This window comes from Juglans microcarpa x Juglans regia, chromosome 3D, assembly GCF_004785595.1.
Source record: "Juglans microcarpa x Juglans regia isolate MS1-56 chromosome 3D, Jm3101_v1.0, whole genome shotgun sequence".
Taxonomy (NCBI): domain Eukaryota; kingdom Viridiplantae; phylum Streptophyta; class Magnoliopsida; order Fagales; family Juglandaceae; genus Juglans; species Juglans microcarpa x Juglans regia.
Window position 1 is genome coordinate 2,709,931 of NC_054598.1, and position 26,182 is coordinate 2,736,112.

Below are 26,182 nucleotides of genomic sequence, written 5' to 3' on the forward strand. Positions count from 1 at the left end.
TTAATTATTTATATCTAGTGTTGTAAAAGAAATTCAAAATGGAAAAACAAAGTTCGAGTTACTTGGGAACGATATGTGAAATCAGGAAAACAAACAAGTATGAATTGGATTTTCCAAAAAAGTTGAAAGAAACGAAACACATAGGGCAAAAAAGAACAAGAACAACTGTTAAAATATAACAGAATTTGGCGTTCAAATCTGAGAACAAACGCCTATTCGACCTGAATAGACAAAGGAGCAGCTGACGAATTAGCTTAGCTACTAGAAATTTGCAGATCGAGACATAAAGGAGAAATAAGGGTTACATTTGTATATTTATACAAAATAAGGACAGAGATCGATTTACAGTTTCCAAGAAAGTTAAAGACAGGAGAACTGACGAGTATGAATTGGATTTTCCAGGAAAGTTGAAGGAAATGAAACACATAAGGCAAAGAAAGAATAGAACAACTGTTAAAATATAATAGAATTTTGCGTTCAAATTGGAGAACAAGCGCTTATTCAACCTGAACAGACAAATGAGCAGATGACGAATTAGCTTAGCTACTGGAAATTTCAAGAGTGAGACATAAAAGAGAAATAGGGGTTACATTTGTATATTTATAAAGAAAAGGAAAAAAAAAAAAGACAAAGATCGATTTACAATTTCAAGATCCAAATCAGTCGGATCATCTCGTTTGGTAAAAAAAAAAGACACAAAACTAATCTAACCTTAAAAAAACCAGTTGCTTTCGAATTTGGTGCCGGGCAATATTGAAATAGGGGTGTTAAAAAAAAAAAAACTGAAAAACCAATCAAATCAGACCGGACTGTATTGGTTCGGCTTGGTTTGAAAGTGATCTAGTGCGATATCGATTTTTAAGAACTAAACTGGTCCTAAACGATACGATACCAATTTTTTATATTTTCAAAACCGGTTTAAACCAAAACCTGATCTGTATATACATTTATAATTTTTTATACTATATTATATGTTATATACTAAACTGTTAATTAATATAATATGAAAATATAATTTTATTATTCAAGTCAATTAATCTTATAATATAAAATTAATATAACATATGATATAATATAAAATTAATCTTATAACATTTTATATAACTTATAAATTTTAATCTTATAGTATAAATTAATATAATAAAATTTTAATTTTAAACATAAACATTAATATTAACTTATTAATATAAATTTATTTTTGATACACACACACATATCATTGATAAATGTATTTTTGGAAAAATAAATTATAATATATATTTTTTTTGTTAATACATTTTTATACATTTGATCATATATACGCATATAAAAAGTTTAGAATTTATATAGACTATAGTTAAATTCAATACTATATTAATATGTATTAATTATTTTAAAATAGTATACTTATAATATAATATAAATAGACTAATAATTTAGTATATATAAACATTATATTATTACTAAATAAAAAGTGATGATGAAACAATCGGGTTGGATTATCTTGTTGGGTAAAAACAAAGGCAAAATACTAATTTAACCTTAAAGAAATTCATTGCTTTTGGAATTGGTGCCAAGCATTCTTAAACTAGGGATGTAAAAATAAATAAATAAATGTGAACCGAACCGAACCGGACTAGTATCTATTTTTAACAAAACGGGTCTTAAATCAGTGTAGTACCAATTTTCATATTTTAAAAATAGGTTTAAACCGAACCGGACTGATATATATATTTATAACTTTTTATATTATATTATATATATTATAAGCTAAATTACTAAATAATAAAACATGAAATTATAATCTTATTATTCAATTCTATTAATCTTATAACATTAAATTAATATAACATATTATATAATATAAATTTATAACATATAAATTTTAATCTTATGATATAAATTAATATAATATAAAATTTTAATCTTAAACATAAAATATTAATATTAAGTTATTACTATAAACCTACTTTGATACACATACACACATATATCAATGTAAATGCATTTCTGGCATAATAAACTAATATATATATATATATATATATACACATTCTTTTTGTAAATACATTACACATTTGATCATATATACTTGTATAAAAAGTCTATAACTTATATAGACTATAGTTAAATTTCATATTATACTAGTATGTGTTAATTATTATAAAATAATGTACTTATATTATAATATAAACAGACTAATAGTTTAGTATATATAAACATCATATTATTACTGACATAGATTATTCGTAAAATCAAAAAAGTCAGACTGGATCGAACCGAAATCAAAAAAATTGAAAGTTTTAGTTTTGATAGTAAATTGGTCCAGTATCGATTCTGCAATTTTCAAAACTAATTTATACTAGTTCAATTTTAAAAAATGTATAAAATTAAATCAAACTGGACCTGTTACATCCCTATCTTTACCCTTGGTTATAAATAAAAATGTGCCGAATCAAGAGATGGTGGGTTGGTACATTGGTTTTACATAAAAGTTGAAAACACGTAACCCATATTAGCTAGCCTCAAATGACTTAAAAAGTACATGCAAATTAAAAATCTATCCAAGTACATAAAGCCCAAATTAGAATAGAACGTGACTCTCCAACCCCAACCCCTGTAAGATTAAGGTCCCGTTTGGATATAAAAATACTCTTAATCAATTTAGTTCATCTCATTTCATCATTATAATTTTTGTAAATTTATATACAAAATATAATAAATAATTCAACTTTTTCAAATCTCAAAACAATAATAAGAAAAATGATAAGCGTCCCGCTGGGAGCTACCGCTTGCATTGTTTTTGTTTTTTGTTTTTACTTCATGATTAAGGAAGCGTTTTTTAATGATATTGTAATTTTTTTAAAAAATATATTTAAAAGTGTTAAAAAAATACATGCAAAAAAAAAAAAAAACACATAAAAATAACTAGCGGGAACAAGAAAAATGATACTCTCATCACTGATTTTTACAGCTCGATGTTACTGTTGAAATTTTTTATTTTATTTTTTAATTCTTCTTTTTACTTAGTGATTAAGAAAATATTTTTTAATAATATTGTGATTTTTTTTTTCTAAAAATATTTAAAAGTATAAAAAAATACATGTAAAAAAAGACAATAAAAAAAGAAGAACAATTATATTTAATGGTAGCTCCTAGCGGTAGCTGGTACAGTTGGAAACGGTGGACGTAGCACTACCCCAACAATAATATTACAAAATAATATTCTAACAATATTTTATTCAACTAATTTAAAATAATCTAATCTCATCTCACTTCACTATCCAAACTGACCCTAATACTCCACCGAAACTCCCTCTAAGTCTACGAGAACATATCCATAATGCCCTCCCTTTTTCAACTTTAATATAAAATCATATAATCTCATTTCACTGTTCAAATGGCAGCTTAGACCCCGTTTAGATTGAGAAGTGATCTCAACTCATCTCATCTCATTATTACAACTTTTTCAAATCTCCACACAAAATATAATAAACAATTCAATATTTTTAAATCTCAAAAGAATAATAATAATATTTTAAAAATATTTTATTCAAATTATCTAAAACCATCTAATCCCATCTCACTATCCAAACTGCATATTAATCAAATAGGTTCGCTTTTAAGCGGTTCGGCTGTTTATCTCTAATAAACAGCTCTCATATTAGAATCAGCCATGTCAGAATTTATACCAAAAGAGAAATAGTCGCAACCACACAAGATCAGCCCTGCCCCTTTCAGAATCTCCTCGTCCATTTTGTTCGAATCACACATAACTGCCCTGCCTCTTTCGAAATTCATCTCACCAAGACGCAAGCATCTCTTCTGTTGGATCTCTTTTGTCCGTTTGCACTGTCATTTCAATTCATCTCACCTAAACCCCCAGCCATCTCTTACGTCGGAATCTCTGCCATCTCCTCTTTCGAAATCTCACCGAGACCTTGCTCATGGCTGATAGTATTTACCTTGGTGTTGCTGAGGTATTGTCTAAAACATCATGATATTTAATTTCTCACATGATATCATTTGAAATTATTAGCAGGGCTGCAACCCCTGGTACTACTGGCTCTGGAACAAGGACAACATGGCTAATCCGCTTGCTGTTTTTATGAGATTCAAAGCAACAGATCAAGTTCTAGCAGCTGCCCCATCTTCTTTTGTATTCAAATGAAAAATAATATTACTAATAATAATGATGATGAAAAACAATATTAATAATAATAATTGTGAATGACTCGGGAGTTTGAAGGGAATCATAATTTGGTTTCTTGTAAGATCCACAAACATTTACGCAATAATCCGAGAGCAAAAGAGGGAGAAGTCCAGTAAGAATTTGAACTTAATCACGGGCCAGACATACACACACAACCTGGCATTCGCAGCGCGAGGGGTGGTATTCGCGAGAGGGGTCCCTGGACAGAAACAAAGATGCGGACGAAAACACGTAGTCCTTCTAATCTGGTGAGGTGCGGTCATACGAAACAAAAATGAAATGCCTAATTGTCCAAATATTATTGGTGGGCTGTTTTTAGTGTTTTGGGGGGGGGGGGGGGGGGGGGGGGTGTTAATGTGTAATCAAAGTACAAACTCCTCAACTTCTCTCTTCCTTTTATTTTCCCCAACCCCGGTACCTCATCTTCCCCGTGTTTTAACGCAGCCACAACACCAATGAATCCACCCCTCCCCGATGCGTTCGTCCTCCTCTGCCCCATAATCCTCCTTCCCCACGCCTCACTCTATCCGTTGCCCCTCTTCTTCTGTGATTGCCGACGCCGGTAAGCTCTCTCTCTCTCTCTCTCTCTCCCTCTCCCTCTAACTGCTAATCTCGTTCTCTCTCTCCGCCGTGGGTGCTGCCGGAATCCGCACCGCCACACCAAGCCTCGATTTTTTTTCCTAGCCCCATTTTTCTTCCTCTATCCTCTACACCTCCGCTCATCGTACAGCGTCCAGCGCTGCTGCTGCCTCCCTTCGATTTTCGATACCGGTAGCGTCTAGGTGTTAGGCTGATCTCGGTGACAACCGAAGGCCATTGGAGCCAGCGTGACCCCTGCACGCAGTCCAACCCTATCGACTCTTACGACGTCGCCGTCACGTAGTAAGTCCGTCACTCTGTCTGTCTGTCTGTCTGTCTCCCTCCCTCCTCATGATTTCCCTGTTTTCAAACGGTGTTGTATAGTAACAGTGCTACGCCGTAATTACTGGAGCCTCCATCGTTGTTCTGCCCTGCCGTGGTCAACCCGCGCAGTTCCTTCACCGAGTCCAGTCGAACATCGCTTCAATATTAGTGAGGTATCTTCTCTGCCCGTGTACATGTTATTTAATCTATAGTTAGTTTGGGGTTGTTGATTAATTAGACTGTTTTTTGAGTGTGTATGAGTTGAACGTGCTGCTGGGTTGGTTACTCATGTTGTGTTGGATGGGTTGTGATGGTGGGCTGATTGTGTTGGATAGGTTGTGAGTTGTGGGGCTGTTTGGGTGTTTGAAATTGTGAAGATTATGAGTACATAGTGGGTTGGTTTGTGGAGGTCCTTTCGAATGAAATGTTGGAGACTGAATGTTGTACTATCTCTGTTGGTGTGTTTGAAATTGTGGAAATTGAGAATATATAGTGAGTTGATGTGTGTTGCTGTTTTGGGATTTTAGTTGTGGCAGTTGTTTTGGTGTTGATCAGATCGGCCGAGCATGAGAAGGGTGTGAGTATTTGATTTGTGAAGTGCTTAAAACGAGTGGGGGTGGTGTTTGTTTGAAACAAGCGATTTTGAGGACTGTTTGATGTGCTTGATAGGTTGGTTTGTGGGTTGTTGGTTGTGGACTAGTCGGGGATAGGGGCTTTATATTTGCTTGGCATGGCGGGAGTAAGCGTAGACTGTTTTGTTGACATGTTGTAGTGTTTAGTAAAGTGGAATTTCAGGGCTTGGGTTAAAGTATTGGTGTGCTGGGAATTGAAGAGGTTGTGCTTATGCCATGATCAGAAACCGAGGCATGAGTTATAGATTAAGTGTTCTGATTTATAGTTAAGAGACCTGGAAACATGAGATTGTGGTCATGGAGTCGTTTAATTGTGTCGTTTATTTTATTGGTCTCAGTTTATTTGGGTTAATAGTTTGTATTAATTATGTTTAGGTGACGATCAATTTTGCTTGACACGGTTGTGAGGATTTTCAGAAAAATTGAAGAGTCAGGTACGCGGGGTTCCTATACTAGATTTTGCATAAAAAGAAATGAACTGAGCTTGATTTATAAAAAATATCGATGTTTTGTTTTAAAAAGAAATTTGAAACAATCTTAGTTATTTGTTCTGCATTACTGATGAAATCTGTATAAAAGATAAAAATATGTTTGTCAGGATTAGTGTAGACATGAACAAATTTTTGGCATCTTGTTTCTGAATTGTGCAAAAAGAGCGAATATGAAATCTGAAAATTTGTGCATGATTATGTGAAGATGCTTTGAATCTATTTTGATTATGTAAAGATAATATGATTCTGTTCAATACTCTGTTTTGATACGATGTGGCATTTGAAAACCTTTGGCATGACATTCTTATTCTGTATCTAGTTTTGTTTATGCTCTGCTCTGATCTTACTATGGGTGTAAAACTTTGGCCTTTGTTTGTGTTGGTATTAACATTTCTGTTTTGCTTTGATTATGGCCTGTCACGGGATATAATAGTGGCCTATGGCCTTGTCATGTGACATAATAGTGGTCTCCGGCCTTGCCACGTGAGTTAATAGTGGCCTCTGGCCCAGTCACTGGACATAATAGTAGTCTATGACCCTACCACTGGATACAATAATGGCCTCTAGCCCAGCTATGAGATATAATAGTGGCTTCTATTATGAGTGCATCACTTTGGTGACAAACAGTGATAGGTTCTGCTTGGTTAACTGCAGACATTCACAACCCTACCACGAGGGTTAAACGTTTTGACATGATATGATATGATGATGATGCTCAATTATGCTATGCCAAAGGATTTTCGAATATAAATGTTTTGAATTCTCGCTATAATATTTTGATAACATGTGTTGATTCTGCATTTTGAAACTAAAAATGTTTGTTCTGTATTCTAAACTTTGTAAATGTTCATGTTTACATACTAGTATATGTTATCTGCTTACTGAGTTGTTGATAACTCACCCCTTATATCCACAATATATTAAGATGATGTAAATGTTTTGGTTGAGGATCAATAATAAGAAACGGGAACAAGATTGTTGAGTGTAGGGGATAAGTACTGAGATTACTGGAGATTACTATTTAGTAGATTGATTTGTTCTATTGATTTGGTTTATTGGAATGTTGACACTTTTATTAGGTCTTAAGGAGTCGTTGATTTGTTTGTTAGATTATTATTTTGATGACCTTGTAGGGGGATATACATGTATATTTGGTGGAAATAGATGATTTATATTTATGGAGTCTTTGAAAATAAACGAGGTATGTTTATAGAGTCTTTTGGAATATCTATTTGTATTGTGAAAGATGATTTTAGGAGACATGTAGTAACTCTCTGACCCATACGGGTATGGGGCGTTACTAATAAGAGAGTTAATGTTTTTTTGATGACAAAATGGAATGTTAAACTCAATTAAGTCTTTTCCAGTTAGTTGGCTCTGTTGTTTTGAACTCTATTTGATTCTTAGAAACAAAAATCCTGAAATTCAAAATGCTGAATTCGTTAATTTTTTACTCTTTCTTTCAGAAAACTAGATGGTTACTTTCCTGTGTGATCTGCTGGTTGATTTTTCTTTGCTAACTGTACCTGTATGTCCCACTTCTTATGTTGATTGTATGCAGTGTTGTCAATACAAGATGGCGTATGAGTCGGGTAGCCCTTCCCAAGATGGAAGGGACGAAGGTTAGTTGATTGCCTCTTTAAAAAAAAAGAGAAGTTTCTTCGTGTTGATAAAATTAATTTGCTAGCTATTAGTTATTTATACGATGACATATGATTTTTGCATGTGTAATATTTATAATGTTGTATCTGCCAGGCAGATTCTAAACACCACGGCAAAAATTCCACTACCTATTGGAAACAAGAGAAAATAATTGACCTTGTAACGATCCAAGGAAGGCCCAAGCCATATTTGGTCCCATAATCCAATAAGTCTAGTAAACATTACAATTGTAGCCCCTTGGAATCATTATAAAGTGCTTGAACTTCTTCCTCCCCAAGCTATGCGTGATCTCATTCACCACCTTCCTATACACAATCCAATCTACAAACCTTATGCAAGATGGAAATCTAAGGTGGACATTTAGAGCTTGGAAAAACAATTCCACTACCTCTTGACAACTAGGTAGAAATAAGACATTTAGGGCAGGTTTGAAGGGTGAGATGAGAATTTTGTGTTTTGTTTGAGAGTTTAAATTATTGTGTTTTAATATTATTATTGTATTGGGATTTGAAAAAGGTGATATGGGATTTGAAAAAGTTGAATTGTTTATTATATTTTGTATGGGGATTTGAAAAATGTGTAATGATGAGATGAGATGAGATGAGAATTTTCTGTCTCATCCCATCCCCCAAACCTGCCCTTAGAGCTTGGAAGAGGAGATAGTAGCTACCCTTGTCAAGCCACTTATGTCCATATGTATGCAATACTTGGGCACATTTTTATTTTGGTGTTAAATTTTCATGTAATGTATAATTTGTAGCTTGTTATGCTTGCAATTAAATACTTGGTGGAATGTCTGATTTGGCAGATGATGAGGAAGAATACGAGGACGTTGGTGGGGGTAACCGGTTATTGGGATTTATGTTTGGAAATGTTGATAACTCTGGAGATCTTGATGTTGATTACCTTGATGAGGTAACCTTATCCTTCCTTTTGTAATCTTTATTTTGTAGCTAGACATGTAAACAAACACACAACAATATGTACATCTATGTTGGAGTACTTTTGCAAATGCGGATATGATTTCATATATACTTATGATGTATAACAAATGCCTCATGTAGAGGTCCCTAAAGACCTTCATCAAGTCACCCACGTTGACCTCCCAACAGGTTTGAAAGGTGGCCAAAGAAAACACATCTGGTCCTGCCGCTTTATTAATATTCAAAGCTTTCAACACCTCAAGGACCTTAATCTCCTTGAACTCCCTTTCCATCTCCTCCTCGACCCCTGTATGGTTGAATGTAATATAGAGTCTTTAGCCTATCTTAAATCCAATTAGGGAACTACTATTCAGGAAACACAAATTTGAAGAGACAAAACTATGCTAAATCCACATAGAAAGGCCAATTAACTAAATAAGGCTCATAGTAATAAAGTGAGACATGATTCATAATTCTGGTCTTTAACCAAGAAAAACGTATAAAAAAAAAAATTCTGGTCTTTAACCAAGAAATAATGAGTGTATCTTTGACTATATAAAACCTAGTGGTGTTAGATGAAATAAGATACTGTTAACTAAATTTATTAGCTACCATGGATTCTTATTCTTTGACCAAAAAGGTTTATTGCTCTGTCTACAGATGTAGGCCTAGGCTCCATAGAGGATATTTCAAAGGGCTAGAGAGGGAATATCCTTTTTGGAAGCCATATGCTAGAGCTATGGGATGCATATCTAAGGAAGTTGTTTGGTTTGGAAAGCCATAAGCATTCTACAAATCCTTAATCAAACATCCACCAGAAACACATATAGAGAAGTTGTCCCTAATCTTTCTTCCTATGCCATGTGATTTTCAACCCACCACTTTTTAGGCTATGATGTATATTCTCAGGAATGGGCCTTGACGTGTTCATCAAAACATGTTCTACCTCTTGCTCTCTATTATACACTCAACTAGTCCATTTTTTTCACTTCCTTGAAAGTATTTTCTTTTTGTATGGGTAATGAGGGTTTTTTTAATCTATCATGGATTGCAGATTGATTCTATTAGGACGTGTATCTTTCTGTTATGTGTTGTAAAACTGATGCTAATTAAACCACTCTGCTTTTCAGGATGCAAAAGAGCATCTTGCTGCACTAGCTGACAAGTTGGGTCCCTCTCTGACAGATATAGATGTATGAATTCTCAAACCTGTGCTTTTTTCAGGTTAACATGACAGGATAGGATCTTATTCTGGTTATGCGTGACCTAAGGTTGTCACTTTGGTGTTATTGTTATTTGAGGGGACTATTAGGTTACTCTCTTCCTTATTTCTGATACTAATAGTGTTATTTAACTTTCAGTTGTCAGTAAGATCACCACGCACACAAGGTGATGCTGCTGAACAAGGTGATTCTATATGCCAGAATAACTTTGTGCAGTTTTTCATGTTCTCTTACCGTTTCTTTTTCTTAAACTGAATAATTTTATCATTTTTGGGTATATTTTGAGTGGCATTTAATGACTAGTCTTCTGGGTCTAGTATTGGCATGCTGAGGCACATAAGTTTTGGTGAACAGAGTTGGCATTTACCTTGTGGGCTTATTCTGATAGTCTGGATTCGCTATTATCAACAAGGTTGAATGGATGTGTGTTTTTAAAGAATCAGTGTGGGCATTCTTTTGGGAATACTTTTGGAACCTGTTGTGCCTGATTAAGTTGTCAGCATTTCTCCTCAATATGTCTACCTATATAAATTGTTTTTCAAAAAAAGATAGAAAAATGGTGTGGTACAGAGCATATGTTTACAAACAAATGTTGGGATCTACACACAATGAGTCCTCACACGATAGAGGAATAGATAGAGAAAGAGCTTTAGAGTGGCTTAGCTTTTCACGAAATTTGCTACTGTAAAATTAGAACAGCAGAGTTTGAAAGTTCACTTACAGGCTCTCTTGAAAGTGCACATGGTTGGATTTACATAGGGGTTTATATGAACAGCCGTTTTGAGATGGTGGCCCCATTTTTTTTCCCTTGAAAATGGTTTTTTCGGAAAATTCCTATTAACCAAAGTCACCAACAAAGGTGCAAGATACCACGAGGTTGACATCTGGTATATGTCTTTCCGTCTTTTGATCCGTTTTTGTTTTGGGTTTTTTCTTTAGATTATGATGAGAAGGCTGAAGATGCAATTGATTATGAAGATATCGATGAACAATATGAGGGTCCGGAGATTCAAGCTCCTACTGAGGAGGACCATTTGTTGCCCAAAAAGGAGTACTTTTCTGCTGATGTTTCTCTTGCTAGTTTGAAGCCTACATCTGTGTTTGACGATGAAAATTATGATGAGGAGCTTGAACAGGAACTCGAGATGGTGGAAAATAATTTTCAAGTTCAAACTATATCAGGTATGGTATCTAGTGATCTATTACTTATTTATTTTCTCATCATTTACATGCCATTTTTTCTTCATAACACACTCATATGGTTTGGGTTCAAGTTACACTAACTTTAAGTCTTGTTAATATTAGACCCCTTAAGAAGAACTTTCATTGGACAAGGATTTTGATAAATCCGCCACTCAATTATATGCTCTCCTAATAAGCTTTATATTTGCTAAATATCAAAATAGGGGTTGGCTCAAGTGGTAAAGGCCTTGGTCTTGGTGTATGCTCCTTCCAAGTCTAAGGTTCGAATCCTCTTGGGTACAAACAATTTATAGGGGTCGGTGAACGTTCCTTATTTTCAAAGCAACGACCATTTCTCTCGTTCCATGTGCACCACATTAAGCATTGAGGCACCATATTCCAAACAGCCATGATTTGATGATTGTCCCGATTTCCTCTCCAACATGACAATAAATCTATCACCCTTATAGGCATTACCCATGCAATACCGAGCCTAGTGAAGATTTCATCCCATAAAGCCTTGACTACTTCACAGTGAAGAAGGAGATGATCCGCTGATTCACTATTGTGTTTGCACATGAAGCACCAATCTATTATGTGGAGGCCACACGTTTTCAGCTTCAATAGTCTATATTTTCCCATAGGATGCCAACAAGCCGAAGAAAGCAACCTTGGGGAACATTCCTCCTCCAAATGCACTTCCATGGAAGTGCATTTGGAAGAGTGAGTCGTCAATACCTTGTAATAGGATTTGACTAAGAAATTCTTGTAAAATTCAGCAGTATAACGCATTGTAAAATTCAGCAATGTCTCCCACCTCCCAATCTTGTGCAGCTCTAATAAATCTCACGGATCATTAAAAGGAATCAGTAGAGATGTCCATGTTATCAGCTGCTGAGGCACCCTTATCTAACACAATCCTATAAAGAGATGGGAAATCATTTTTCAAAGCAACATCACCTCACCAAATATCGTGCCAAAACCTGATTCCCTTGCCATTTCCCACCTCAAATATGAAATTATCAAGTAAATCTTCCCAACCATTACGGAGAAATTTCCAAACACCCTCTTCATACGCCCCTCTTACTTCATTAGAGCACTAGCCTCCCCAAATGCTCCCATATTTAACATCGATGATGTTCCTCCAAAGAGCATCCCCTTCCCGATGATACCGCCATAGTCATTTTCCTAGAAGGGCCTCTTTGAAGGTTCTCAATTTTCTAACCCCCAACCCGCCACAAGACAAAGGGGTGCAGACTTTATCCCTCTTAATCAAATGGAATTTTTTCGCATCCTCTAAACCTCCCCACAAGAAATCACGAAATATCTTCTCCAGTCTATTCGCCAACCTTGCAGGCAAAGGAAATAAAGATAAAAAGTACGTTGGGAGATTGGATAATGTACTCTTGATTAATGGGCCTCATCTATTGTATTGAATGGAATGAGTTTTAATGACTTTTATACTGCTCAGCGTATAGCTTGTAATTAGGCTCATTCTTGTATACTTCCTGTGTACTTGGGCATTACTTAATTACGTGGATTAATAAAATCTCTGTTTACTTATAAAAAATAAACAATTTCTAGAGGCCATCGGACTGAGAGATTTTCCCTTTGAATTACCCGAGGTGCACTTATGGAAAACTCATTGTTGAGAGCCTGTGCACCTCCGGGATTAGTCGGGTTCTCAGACACCATGTGCCAATCAATTTTTATTTATTTTTTATTTTTTTTCATATTTTGGTTTCTTAAATTTCAATATAAAATGGTTCTTAATTACTGCTGATACAATACACTTTTCTTTATTGAAAATTTTCAGTCTGTTATAAACAGGGTAATTTGTAAATAGGATAATAACTTCGGATTAAAAAAGGAGATGAAAAACTATTCAAATCACACAGCCACTTTAAAATAATCATTTTGAGAATATTAGACTGGGGATTTTAAAAAATATAAGATAATTCTCTCTCTACTATATTTTCTCTCCGTACAGTTTCAGTTTTTGTTGTGGTTTTTTCCTTACTATTGGTAGTGATTCGTTAATGGCTTTTCCTTCTTGAGGGGATTAGTGTATCACTGAAACATTAGGGTTGTATTGTTTGTGGGTTGGTTTAGATGGGGTTGTGTAAGGAGGTGTTCATTGACTAGAAGCTTTTTGAGTTCAGAAAGGAGAACGCAAGGTGGTGGAGGATTATAGAAAGTAGTCGTCGTGTAGTGAAATATATTTCAGTGGATTGGAAAACTCTGGGTTGGCTGGGTTCTATGGTGAAGGAATGTGCAGTAACACTGGGTCCTCATGAGTTTTTGCGAACTCGTAAAAAAGGAGACAGTGTGTTATTAGTGAGGAAGGGACGTAATCTCAATGGTAGTTTCATCTCCCTCTCAAAATTTGGTCACGATAAGAGGAGAGGTTTGCTTGTGATTCCGGATGGGAGGAAGGGGGAGGGGTGGAGGAACTTTGGAGATACTTTAATGGAGATTTGTTCACCCTCTGTTTGGAACACATCCCAGATAGTTTTTGCAAAGAAGAACAGAGAGGGAGGTGCTCCATCGTTGTGGGCAGGAGGAGCAAGGTCGTACAGTGAGGTGCTGAAGAAGGTACCGCCTCGTGCTGTGATAGACGTGGTGCCAAGCGCAATCAGTTCTGAGGATGTGCAGAGGTATGGTGGAGAAGACAGCAGACTGTTGGGGTTAAATGAGGAAAGTGTTTTGAGGATGTTAGTTGGCTTGGAGGAGAAAGTGGACATCGTGTTAGACGAAATCAATTACTTAAAACGCTGCGTTAAGGGCAAGGCTGAGCTGAAGGAGGTTGTGGGCTGTAAGAGTGGGCCTTGTTCTACGGGTCGTGCGTTGGGCCATGGTACAGGTCAGGCCTTAGGCCCTAAGAAGGCCTAGAGGCAGTGGCTACAGATGGGTCGAGGAAGGATTTCGGGTCTGAGATATCAAACCAAGGACTGCGACATGCTCCTGTGGCGCCGATAAGCACATTACCGGCAACCCTACTGGCACAGAAATTGCCGATGACCTCTGTCGACCACCCTGGTGAGCCGGTAAAGGTGCCCTGACGGGACGATTTAGAGGAGGGGGAGATTTTGGTGGAGCCGATAGTGCTGGAGAGTTTGAGAACTGCTTCCGTGTCCTCGTCACTAGGGATGTTGGTGGAGAATGGGCATTCTGAGCTGTGCATGGTGGTCGAAGGCTCTGAGGCTGTGCAGGAGCAGTCGGTTTCGTGGGAAAGTGGGATTTCATTTCGGGGTGAGGCTGTGCAAGTGTAGTCTGATCATCCGTGTGGCTCCCCACCAATGGAGTTGAGTATTCTTGGTGGGATATTTTCTGGGGATGGCATTCCTCTTAATAATATGGTTTCAAGTGGTGAAACAAATAATTTGGGTGTTTCGGAATTGATTTTGATTCCCAATAACAGTGTTGGGGAGGAGAGGGCTCTTACTCCTCTGTGTACACTCCCTCCCAGTTCTAATTATGGAAGTTGTTCGTTGAATTGGATTTTTAAAAAGGTAGAGGAGTTACAAAATATTTTTGGGGTCTCTTTTGGAGGTTATGAGGAACAATTTATGGCCCTTCTTGTGGCTATTGAAGCTAGTCGTTCGAAATCAGCTACAAAACAAGACAGGGAACTTAAACGTTTAACATGCTCCATCAATTATGATGTTAAGGATGGGCGAAAGGGAGGGGAAAGTTAAGTTTTAATGAAGCCTAAGATTGTTTCATGGAATGTATAGAGTCTCAATGATAGCAATAAATGTCTTTGTATCAAAGCTTTATTGAGGTTGTGGAAGGGTGATGTGATATGTTTGCAAGAAACAAAATTGGATTTTATTGATAGAAGATTTGTGCGTAGTATTTGGGGATGTTCGTATGTGGGTTGGTCCTATTTGGCCTCTCAGGGAGCATCAAGTAGAGTGTTATTAATGGGATAAAAGAGTGGTTGAGGCAATTGAGGATTGTGTTGGTGAGTTTTCGGTTTCGGTGTTATTAAAAAATGTGAGCGATGGGTGGGATTGGGCTTTTGAAGGGTCCTATGGTCCCAACATGGATAGCGATAGGCGACGGTTGTGGGAGGAGTTGGTGGGAATACACTCTTTATGGGATGTGCCGTGGTGTATGGGGGGTGATTTTAACATTACTCGTTTTTCTAGTGAACGATCGGGGCATCATCGGCACACTCTGTCCATGGCGGAATTCTCTGAGTTCATCTTTGATATGGACCTTATGGACCTTCCCTTGGTGGGTGGTGAGTACACATGGTCTAACGGCCGTGCTTGGTCGAAATTGGATATATTCCTTGTTTCGCCGTTATGGGAAGCCCACTATCCAGAAGTAAGTCAGAAAAGGTTAGCTCGAGTCAGTTCAGACCATTTTTCCATTCTCTTAGATTGTGGGGGCATTCATGGGGGTCTTCGGTATTTCAAGTTTGAGAATATGTGGCTTAAAGTGAACGGGTTTGTAGAGATGGTGAGTACTTGGTGGAATTCGTACCAGTTTAGTGGCACTCCGAGTTTCATTCTTGCAGGTAAGCTGAAGGCTCTAAAACAAGATCTGAAGAAGTGGAACTTGGAAGTTTTTGGTCACAGTGACAATCAAAAGTCCATTTTGTTGGAGGAATTGCAGGAGTTAGAGGGTAAGGAATTATTGGGAGGGGTCTCTGAGGAGGAGTTATTGAGGAAAGCCACGGTTGTGGCAGAGTTGGAAAGGGTTTTGTTGTCAGAGGAGACATCATGGCGCCAAAAATCCAGAGCCCTTTGGTTGAAAGAGGGTGATAGGTGTATGAAGTTTTTTCACAAAATGGCTAATTCTCATAGACGTAATAATGCGATCGAGTCGTTACATTCAGGTACTCAGGTGCTATCCTCTCCCGCTGAACTAGAAAGTCATATTGCACATTATTATGATACTCTTCTTACCGAATCGGTAACTTGGAGGCCGAAGCTTGATGACTTACCTTTTGAGGCAATTGATCCGCAACTTGTGAGTGTCTTGGAGAGACCGTCCAGATGGTTTCTCAATGGGTTTCTTCCAAACTTGTTGGGATGTGGTGAAAGGTGATGTCTTGCGGGTGTTCAGTGAATTTCACGCTTTTCAAAAGTTTGAAAAATCACTTAACGCGACCTTTATTGCGCTCATTCCTAAGAAATATGGGGCTTCGAGTATTGAGGATTTTCGCCCAACAAGTTTGGTTAGCAGTGTCTATAAGATTATTTCAAAGGTTCTTGCTAATCGGCTTAGTCCATTGTTGGAAAATATTATCTCCAAGCCTCATAATGCTTTTATTCGAGGGAGACATATACTTGATTCGGTGCTCATTGCAAATGAGAGTTTAGATGCTAGATTGCGGGAGGGAAGTCTAGGTATTCTTTGCAAGCTAGACATGGAAAGGCTTATGATTATGTGAACTGGGATTTCCTTTTGTATTTGCTTAAGAGGTGTGGTTTTGGAGATAGTTGGATTTCTTGGATGCGTCATTGTATTTCAACGGCCCGTTTTTCAGTGCTAGTTAATGGCACTCCTGCTGGTCTTTTTGATAGCTCGAGGGGTTTGCGACAGAGTGATCCGTTATCTCCTCTTCTGTTTGTCATAGTTATGGAGGCGTTGAGTAGGATGGTGCAGGCTACTGTTGGTGGGGGTTTTTTATCTGGTTTTCAGGTGGGAAATAGCTCTGGTAGCCCTTGTATCATTTCACATCTCTTTTTCACAGATGACACTTTTTTTGTGAAGCGGATAGGAGTCAGGTCCAAACTTTACGTGCATTATTACTTTGTTTTGAAGCAGTGTCAGGGCTTAAGGTGAACCTTAGCAAGTCTGAGATGGTTCCGGTGGGTGTGGTTCCTAATATACGCAGTCTAGCAAGTCTTCTGGGTTGCAGGGTGTCCTCTTTCCCAATGAAATATTTGGGCCTTCCGCTAGGTGCTACTTTCAAGAGTAGAGCAATATGGGATGGGGTGGTAGAGAAGATAGAGAAAAGGTTGGCGGGATGGAAAATGGTATATTTATCGAAAGGGGGTCGGCTCACTCTTATCAAGAGCACCTTCACTAACCTTCCCACTTATTTTTTCTCTCTTTCCTATGCCTGCAGGGGTGGTGAATATGATTGAGAAACTCTTTAAGGCTTTTTTATGGGGAGGCTTAGGGGAGGAGAAGAAATTTCATTTGATTAATTGGAAGACAGTATGTGCTCCAGTTGTGAATGGGGGTTTGGGTGTTTGTAATTTGAGAACTTTTAATAAAGCGTTATTGGGGAAATGGCTTTGGAGATATCATTTGGAAGGGGGATCTTTGTGGAAAGAAACTATAGATGCTAGATATGGTGTTGCTTGGGGTGGTTGGTGTTCCAAAGAAGTGAGAGGGGGGCATGGAGTGGGGCTATGGAAGTTTATAAGGAAGGGGTGGACAAGTTTTGTAAATCATATTCGTTTTGTCGCAGGTGAGGGCAACCGAATCAGTTTTTGGCGGGACGTGTGGTGTGGAAATCATGCATTGGAAAGAGTGTTTCCGGCTTTATATCGTATTGCAGTTAATAAGGAGGCTTCAGTGGCGGATGTGCGGTTATTTGCTCATGGTTTGCATCAGTGGAATATTCTGTTTAATAGGGATATTCATGATTGTGAATTATCTATGGTTTCAGACTTTTTCAGCTTGTTACACTCCTTAGGGACTACTATGGCACAGCATGATAGCTTGAAATGGAGGTTTCAAGATCACAAGAAATGCACAGTAAATGCGTATTACAAAATCTTGATTACACAGGATCACACCTCATTTCCTTGGAGGAACATTTGGAGGTCTCGAGTGCCCTCTAGAGTTGCTTTCTTTGTTTGGAATGCTGCCCTTGGGAAGATCTTGACCACGAACAACTTGAGGAAGAGAGGATGTGTTGTGTTGGATTGGTGTTACATGTGTAAAAAGAATGGAGAATCGGTAGATTATCTTTTACTACATTGTGACGTAGCGAGAGGGTTGTGGGATGAGATTTTTCGAAGGGTTGGTGTGGCTTGGGTAATGCCTAGGAGGGTGGTGGATTTGATGGGTTGTTGGAGAAAATTGCAGGGCAGTCATCAAGTGGCAGCAGTTTGGAGAATGATTCCGTTGTGTATCATGTGGTGTATTTGGACGGAAAGGAATGCGTGCTGTTTTGAAGACAATGAACGAACAATGGTGGAGCTGAAGAATTTTTTTCTACATATTTTATTGCTTTGGTTTTCAGCTATTGTATTAAATGGGGATGATATTCATGAATTCTTATCCTTAGTTCATCGCTCTTAGAATGTATTTAGGTGTTCTATTGTATACTTCCTGTGTACTAGGTACATGCCTATTTCATTCACATCAATAAAGTTTTATCTCTTACTTATCAAAAAAAAAAAAATAATAATCATTTTGAACTGTCAAAAAATACCAATGAACACAATTGAAGTGCAAATCAATCTCTTACAGACTATTGTATGACATTGACCTTATGTTGAAAAAAGTAAAAACAAAAAAAATTAAATAGTGCTATAGCATGATTGACTAGGAGGATAACAGGTAGGCTTAGAGAGTTCGTAAGAAGGTGGCTCTGCTGTTAATTGTGAATGTGAAAGGTTGTTCAGTCCTTTGCTCTAGATCCCTCTCCTCTTTTCTTTTCCATTTTACTGAATGTTTTATTTTTTCACCGGCAACTTTTAATGGTAACATGATACTCACACGGTGTATAATAGCATCTGTTTTGATGGACAAAGAGAGCAAATTAACAACAAAATGGAACTTCGGGGTTGATGTAAATCGGATCTGTAGAGACCTAACCATATCTTGTAGGGACATAATTATTGTTTCTCTGGGATAAAAACATCTGCAAGTCAAGTCATGTTTCTGTGTTATATGAATAGCATTACAACTACGCATTTTTTTTATAACACATACTGAGTTAGTTTCTGTGTAGGTGAAACAGAAAAAAACTGCCTAGTGTTCACAAGTTTGTAGGTGTTTGAAAAAAATTCTTGAAGTAATTAGTTCCACTGGAGATCATGCTATCTAAAAATTTAATATCCAATAGTGTGGAATCATTTGTTTGGTTGAGATAATTACATATAGTACAAATTTTTTCTTGGCTTTGGTAGTTTCCCCTAGCTTCTCATTTTGATGCTAGACTTATTTAAGCATTCCTGCTTCAGGTGAGCAGGGTGAATGTCCTGCTTCAGGTGAGCAGGGTGAATGTCCTTTGTTGGCTTCTGAAGTAGAGAAATCTCTTGAGGATAATATACAAGTTGGCTCTCTAGATGCTGAAGATTTGGACGTTGATGTAGAAGAGTTTCAGGTGAGCTTGAGATATTCTTCTTCTTCTAAATTTTGTGTTGCTCAAGAAGTTGATGTTTACTTTTTGTTTCTTTCACATATTGTATTCTTTATATGTTGTATGTAATTAGCATGTTGAGCTATTATGAGAATTGTTTGCAGTTGTCAGTTTTTGTATACGTCCTGTGTACTTGGCTTTGCCTTGTTACTTGTCTCAATAAAATTTTCTTATTCATAAAAAAAAAGAATTGTTTGCAGTTGCAAGGTTTAAAAAAAAAGGTAGTTATAGTACTAAACAATGTAGGATGGTTTGGAAAGCCATTCACAAGTAAAACTTGGGTAGATGGATTACTGTTGTCTGAACTTAGGGCAATGCAGTGCAGAAATTTGACGGATGTTGGAGAGGTTTTGAGGGAAGGAAATGTGTAGCTGCCAGATGGAATATGATTCCTTTGTGTTTAATGTGGTGTCTTTGGCTGGAAAGGAATGAGAGATGTTTCGAAGACTGAGCATTCTTTCGGAGGACTTTGGAATTTCTTCTTTTCTACTTTGTGTTTGTGGGCTAGGATTTTTGTAAGGAATGAAAATAATGTATTGAATCTGTATTAGTCTTTTTCCTGCTTATAGAGTGTAGTAGGTATTTCCTTTGTATACTTCCTGTGTACTTGGATTGTGCCTATTCTTGGTAATAAAATTTTCTTATTAATTATCCAAAAAAAAAAAAAAAAAAAAAAAAACTAATCCACCGTCTTCTCACAATTCTTAAAGTTTCAGGCAAATACTTCCTACAACATGTACCACATTAAACTTAAAAGAAAGCATCCGTCAAATTTCTTTTATTTTTTTATAATTAATAAGAGATTTTATTACCAAGAATAGGCACAACCCAAGTACACAAGAACTATACAAGAGAAAACACCAAATACAAGCTAGAAATAGGAATGACTAAAGCAAATCAGGAAGATTATCTCCATTCAATACAAGATCCTTAGCCCAAAAACACGAAGCACTAAAGAAAAACTCCCTAAGTTCTCCCATCGGGCATTCTCTTATCTTCAAAGCACTGCCCATTCCTCTCCAACCATAAGCACCACATTAGGCACAAAGGGATCATCTTCCACATGGTAGCAATATGTTGTCTCCCCTTAAAACCTTGCCAACATGCAAAAAGGTCCACCACTTGCTTAGGCATCATCCAAGCAATACCCGTCCTACCAAAAATCTCATTCCAGAAAGTCCTAGCCACCTCACAATGAAGAAAAAGATGGTCAACAGATTCACCATCTTTCTTACACATATAACACCGATCTACGACAAATAGTCCTTGCTTTCTCAAGTTATCCCTGGTCAGAATTTTTCCAAGAGACACCAACAAAAAAATGCCACCTTGCTAGGCACCTTAGCTCTCCAAATGCATTTCCAGGGGTAATCGTTGATACAATGACAGGTTAGTGCCTTATAAAAGGAACTAACCGAAAATCTGGAATTTCCAGCTTGAAGCCACAGCATACTATCGTCCCTTCCCTGAACAATCTTCATATCATATAATCTTCCAAAAAAATCAGACACTACATTCACTTTCCAATCATGCACATCTCTAATAAAATCCACATTCCATTGAAGATTTTTATTTAAAAAAGAAAAGGAATCTGCAGCATCTTGATCCCTAGCGATCCTAAAAAGGGTGGGATAAACATTCTTAAGAGCTGAATCCCCACACCAAATATCATGCCAAAAACTAATACTACCGTTTACTTATAAAAAAAAAAGAGTCAAATTTCGCAAACCTCCACAAGAAACTGGTGAACAAACCTTATTCCAACTAACCAAGAAGCTCTCTAGTATGGGTTAGGGATTTTCTTGTATACATTCAGTGTATTTGGTTCCTCCTATTGATATATATATATATATATATAATATTTTTACTTATAAAAAAAAAAAAAAAAACTAACCAAGTGAAACTTTCTTTCCTCCCCAATACTACCCCGCATGAAATATCCTCTCAATTTTATTTGCCACCCTTGCAGGCAAAGGGAAAAGAGAAAGAAAATAAGTAGGAAGATTAGACAACGTACTCTTTATCAAAGTAACTCTTCCCCCTTAGTTAGATCCCATTGCTAACATATCTGTCTTTTGTTTTCCTTTGTTTTCCTAGGCTGTTGCTCTTGTAACCTTGTGTACTTGTGTTGTGCCCCCTTGTACTTTAATAAAATGGACTTATCAAAAAAAGGAGTTGAAGGAAAATAATTAAGTTGGATGTCTTGAGCTTGTAAACAATATTTTGGGCCTTGTTGATCATTTTTTGAGATGAAGTAAATCTAATACGAGCAATGTTTGTTTCTTCATATGGTTGATAAAACATTTGGTTCTGCTCATTTTATCACAATATAGGTTTACAATGCTCATCAAGTTATTCTAATTGACTCTTCAACAACATGTCAACTCTTACTTGTTTTTATTTTTCACTTTAATTTTTCCTTTCTCATTCACGGGATCCAGCAGGAAGTGCCTCAAAACCAGGAGAGGTCAGGCTCTGCACCATTGCCTGTTTTGTGTATCGAGAATGGGATGGTGATCTTACGGTTCTCTGAAATTTTTGGTATTCATGAGTCCTTGAAGAAGGGGGAGAAGAGAGACTATAGGTATTCGATCCCCAAAGGTATTGGTAGATGATAAGATATCTTCCTTCAGACTGTTTCAAAGCTGCATAATCTATTGGTTTTGTCTAGCAATAGCATGATGGAAATAATATTTGAAACTTGTGCATTTGTGGGCATGCGGGTTTGTTGTTTGTCATAGAAGATCAACCTTCTTTATCAGATTAGGAAAAAAATATCTTCGTTTTTATGTGCTGGCCTGGTTTTTGTTTAGTTTTCTGATCTCTCCCCTTTTCATCCTTCCAGATAGGTTTAAATCTATGGACATGTCTGATATTGTTGAAGAGGATGAGGAGGCATTTTTAAAGGACGCTGGTCAAGGATATTCATTTATGAAACAGACACATGCAATGGAACATGAACTCTCAGCTCTTTACGAGGATGACCAAGAGGATGCAACCTTTGGTGTTCTGCAAGGGGCTGCCTCATTGGCTTCAGAAGATGATAGGCAAAGAAAAAACTCTTGTCTGAGTGCAGAACCAATGAAAGAGGATGTCGTGGGATATGTTTCTACTGGACTGCAGTCACCACGGTATTCTGGGTTTTACCCTCTTGATCTGCAAGACTGGGAAGAGGGAATTATTTGGGACAGTTCTCCTGTAGTGAGTGACAATTCTGTGGGAAGTGAAATTTCTGGACATGATGTAGAAGCTTCAGTTGTCATTGAAGCAGAACCTGAGACAGGGCCACCAAACCATGGGTCAGAACTCCTTGTGGAACCTGATGAGAATAATCACCAGCATTTACATTGTAGCTTTCCTAATTTATTGGAGCCCTTAGGCTCAATAAATTCTATGGGACATACAGACATTCCATACTCATCGAGCAGATACCATCCACAACTTCTGAGGTTAGAATCCCGCCTGGAAGTGGATGTTCTTAACAATGCAGATGGTAGGAAGGAGAATTTTGGTGAGGAACTTCACCGAAGTGATGGTTTAAGGCGTTTTAGCAAACTCACATCCGAATATAGAGACATGTTGGAAGCGTCTTGGTTAGACAAAATAGTATGGGAGACAGATAGGCCCATTGAGAAACCAAAGCTTATTCTTGATCTTCAAGATGAGCAAATGCTTTTTGAGATTTTGGATACCAAGGATGCTAAACATCTTGGGCTTCATGCAGGTGCTATGATTATAACTCGTTCGATAAAGTCAAGGAATGGGGACTCTTTGGAGCAACTTGGTCATGGAAGCCAATCTGGTTGGAGATATGTTGCTAATGACAAACACTATTCAAACAGAAAAACTTCTCAGAAAATCAAATCCAATTCCAAAAAGCGCACAGCTCATGGTGTCAAAGTTTTTCATTCACAACCTGCACTTATGATGCAGACGATGAAGCTGAAATTGAGCAAGTAAGAAGAGATGCTCTATCTTCATAGCTTTAATTATCTCTTTTTTTTTTCTGTGTTTTTACTTTTCCTTCTTGCTCTAGATGTAGTATTATTGATTCAACAATTTGTCATGGGGTCTAAATTAAAGTACACTTTAAAGTATCTGCTCATCCATTCTGCCCTGACCCTAAAAGTGTAATAATCTAAACTAAATGTATACTCTAGAGTAAGGGTATACTTTAAAGTAATCTACTCAAGTATTCGCTTTTTGGAATGGTTTATCTCAGTCCTGTACTCCCTGTCCCTAAAAGTATGGGTTTGGGATTGATGACCTTCAGTGGAATTGGGTTCAGAGAAGGTCAGGCCTGAATAGCACTAATTGTTGCATTTACATAAAAATCTTGCGACATACTTCTCTTAGGGCTCGTTTGTTTTCGGAGATGAGATGAGATGAGATGAGATGAGTTGAGATTAAAGTTAAAAAGTTGAATAAAATATTGTTAGAATATATTTTTTAATATTATTTTTGTTTTGGGATTTGAAAAAATTGAATTGTTTATTTTTTTTAGTATTGGAAGTTGAAAAAGTTGTAATGATTAGATGAGATGAGATGAGATAAGATGTTTTCTGAAAGCAAACGAGGCCTTAGTTGCATTGAAATTTCTGTTGATTAACTTGATGTTGTACATTGTAAATGGCATACATAGTAATTTTTGTAGAAAAGGTACTGGTTTTATGTTTTTCCCATCATCAATGGCGCTCTGGAAAGAAGTCAAGAGGACTTGAGTTCCACTTGGTTTAAAAGTAATAAAGTGGAAGCCTTAGCCCTTTGTATAAGATGCCTTGGTTCCGCTATATTTTGGATGTCCTGCATGGTCAAGGCTTAAGAGTGTAAATTTGTGCAAGTTTCAACTATGGCAGATTCAATGGGCATGCTACCCTGGATCAGTCCCATTACCATTTCTAGTCAGATTTTGTCATTTCCTTTAATTGTAGGAAATGTGGATACCACAATGTATGTTATAGTCACAGAATTTTGCCCATAGGCCAATAAGAAGTTTATATATAACATTCCTTCTAATAAGAAGTGTATTATATGAGAGGTTATCTACAGTCAAATAGGTATCATTTCTCTTTTTCTTTTCTGGGCAATGCTTGGTGGGTGCATACTTGAAAAGTTGTCATTTTGGATATATGCCCCATTACACAACCTTAGTAATCTTGACAGGACGATCCACTTACTCTGAGATGTCCATGCAACATAGTTTTGTAGATCCAGAGACGGTGCATCTTTCATTTTTTGTTTTTGATAATTAATAAGAGATTGATTATCAAGAATAGGCATAGCCCAAGTACACAGGAGGCATACAAGAGGAAATAGCAACGCACACGAACTAGAAATGACAGCAAAGGCTAAAGTAAAACCAGAAACTCTTCACCATTCATTACAATAGCCTTAGCCCACAAACATAAAGTATTAAAGAAAAATTCCCTAATTTCTCCCATTGAACATACTCTTCTTTGAAACACCTCCCATTCCTCTCCAGCCATAAACACCATATCAAACACAAAGGCCGCATTTTCCAAATGGTAGCAATACATTGTCTCCCCTCTACACCTCTCCAACAAGCAAGTAGATCGACCACCTGCTTAGGCATCATCCAAGCTATACCCATCCTACCAAAAATCTCGTTCCACAAACTCTTAGCCACCTCGCAATGAAGAAACAGGTGGTTTACTGATTCACCATCTTTCTTGCACATGGAACACCAATCTACGACGCACAGTCCACGCTTACGTAAATTTTCAGTGGTTAGAATTTTATCAAGAGACACCAGCCAACAGAAGAAAGCCACCTTACTAGGCACCTTAACTTTCCAAATGCTTTTCCAAGGGTAGTCACAAATACCTTGACATGTTAACGCCTTGTAATAGGAACGAACCGAAAATCTGAAATTTCCTTCATGAAGCCACCTCCCTTCCTTGAACAATCTTCAACTCATATAATCTACCAAAAAAATCAGAGATTACATTCACTTCCCAGTTGTGCACATTTCTCACAAAATCAACATTCCATTGAGGACTATTAGTTAAAAAGGAAAAGCACTCAGCCACTGCTGCATCTTGGTGCCTTGCGAATCTGCGATCCTGAACAGTGAAGGGAAGACATTTTTGGATGTTGAATCACCACACCAAATGTCATGCCAGAAATGTATCCTTGATCCATCCCCCACCTTAAATTTGACATGATTAGCAAACTACCCCCAACCCATTTGAATGGACTTCCACAATCCCACCCCATACGCTCCTTTTACTTCATTAGATTACCAACTCCCCCACATTCTCCCGAATTTAACATCTATCACATTTTTCCATAATGCATCCTTCTCTGTATGATATCTCCATAACCATTTCCCAAGAAGAGCTTTGTTAAAGAGTCTCAAATTTCGCACTCCCAAACCTTCACTTGAAACCGGTTGGCATACCTTATCCCAACTCACCAAGTGAAACTTCCTTTCCTCCCTTTTACCTAACACCCCACACCCCCCCCCCCCCCCCCCCCCCCCCCCAAACAATAAATTCCTAAAAATCTTCTTAATTTTAATTGATACCCCAGCCGGCAAAGGGAAGAGAGACAGGAAATATGAAGGAAGATTAGACAACATACTCCTTATCAAAGTGATTCTACCCCCTTTAG

At 37.2% G+C, this 26,182-nt stretch overlaps 1 protein-coding gene across 6 annotated transcripts in view; it reads left to right on the plus strand.

Annotated features, from left to right (window-relative positions):
• The first annotated feature begins 4,578 nt into the window (after positions 1–4,578).
• LOC121255350 (transcription initiation factor TFIID subunit 1) overlaps positions 4,579–26,182 on the plus strand; it is a 38,446-nt gene continuing 16,842 nt past the window's right edge. Inside the window, exons 1-11 of one of the 6 annotated variants that reach the window (XM_041155618.1) lie at positions 4,579–5,078; positions 5,156–5,268; positions 6,103–6,161; positions 7,780–7,840; positions 8,689–8,795; positions 9,934–9,996; positions 10,165–10,210; positions 10,966–11,208; positions 19,371–19,513; positions 21,991–22,150; positions 22,395–23,505. In XM_041155618.1, the coding sequence (XP_041011552.1) occupies positions 7,795–7,840; positions 8,689–8,795; positions 9,934–9,996; positions 10,165–10,210; positions 10,966–11,208; positions 19,371–19,513; positions 21,991–22,150; positions 22,395–23,505 (1,919 nt within the window). In that variant the 5' untranslated portion in view covers positions 4,579–5,078; positions 5,156–5,268; positions 6,103–6,161; positions 7,780–7,794. Of the gene's footprint in view, positions 5,079–5,155; positions 5,269–6,102; positions 6,162–7,779; positions 7,841–8,688; positions 8,796–9,933; positions 9,997–10,164; positions 10,211–10,965; positions 11,209–19,370; positions 19,514–21,990; positions 22,151–22,394; positions 23,506–26,182 lie in introns of those variants that run through there. The other 5 variants (XM_041155617.1, XM_041155615.1, XM_041155620.1 and 2 more) reach the window with 5 other exon arrangements.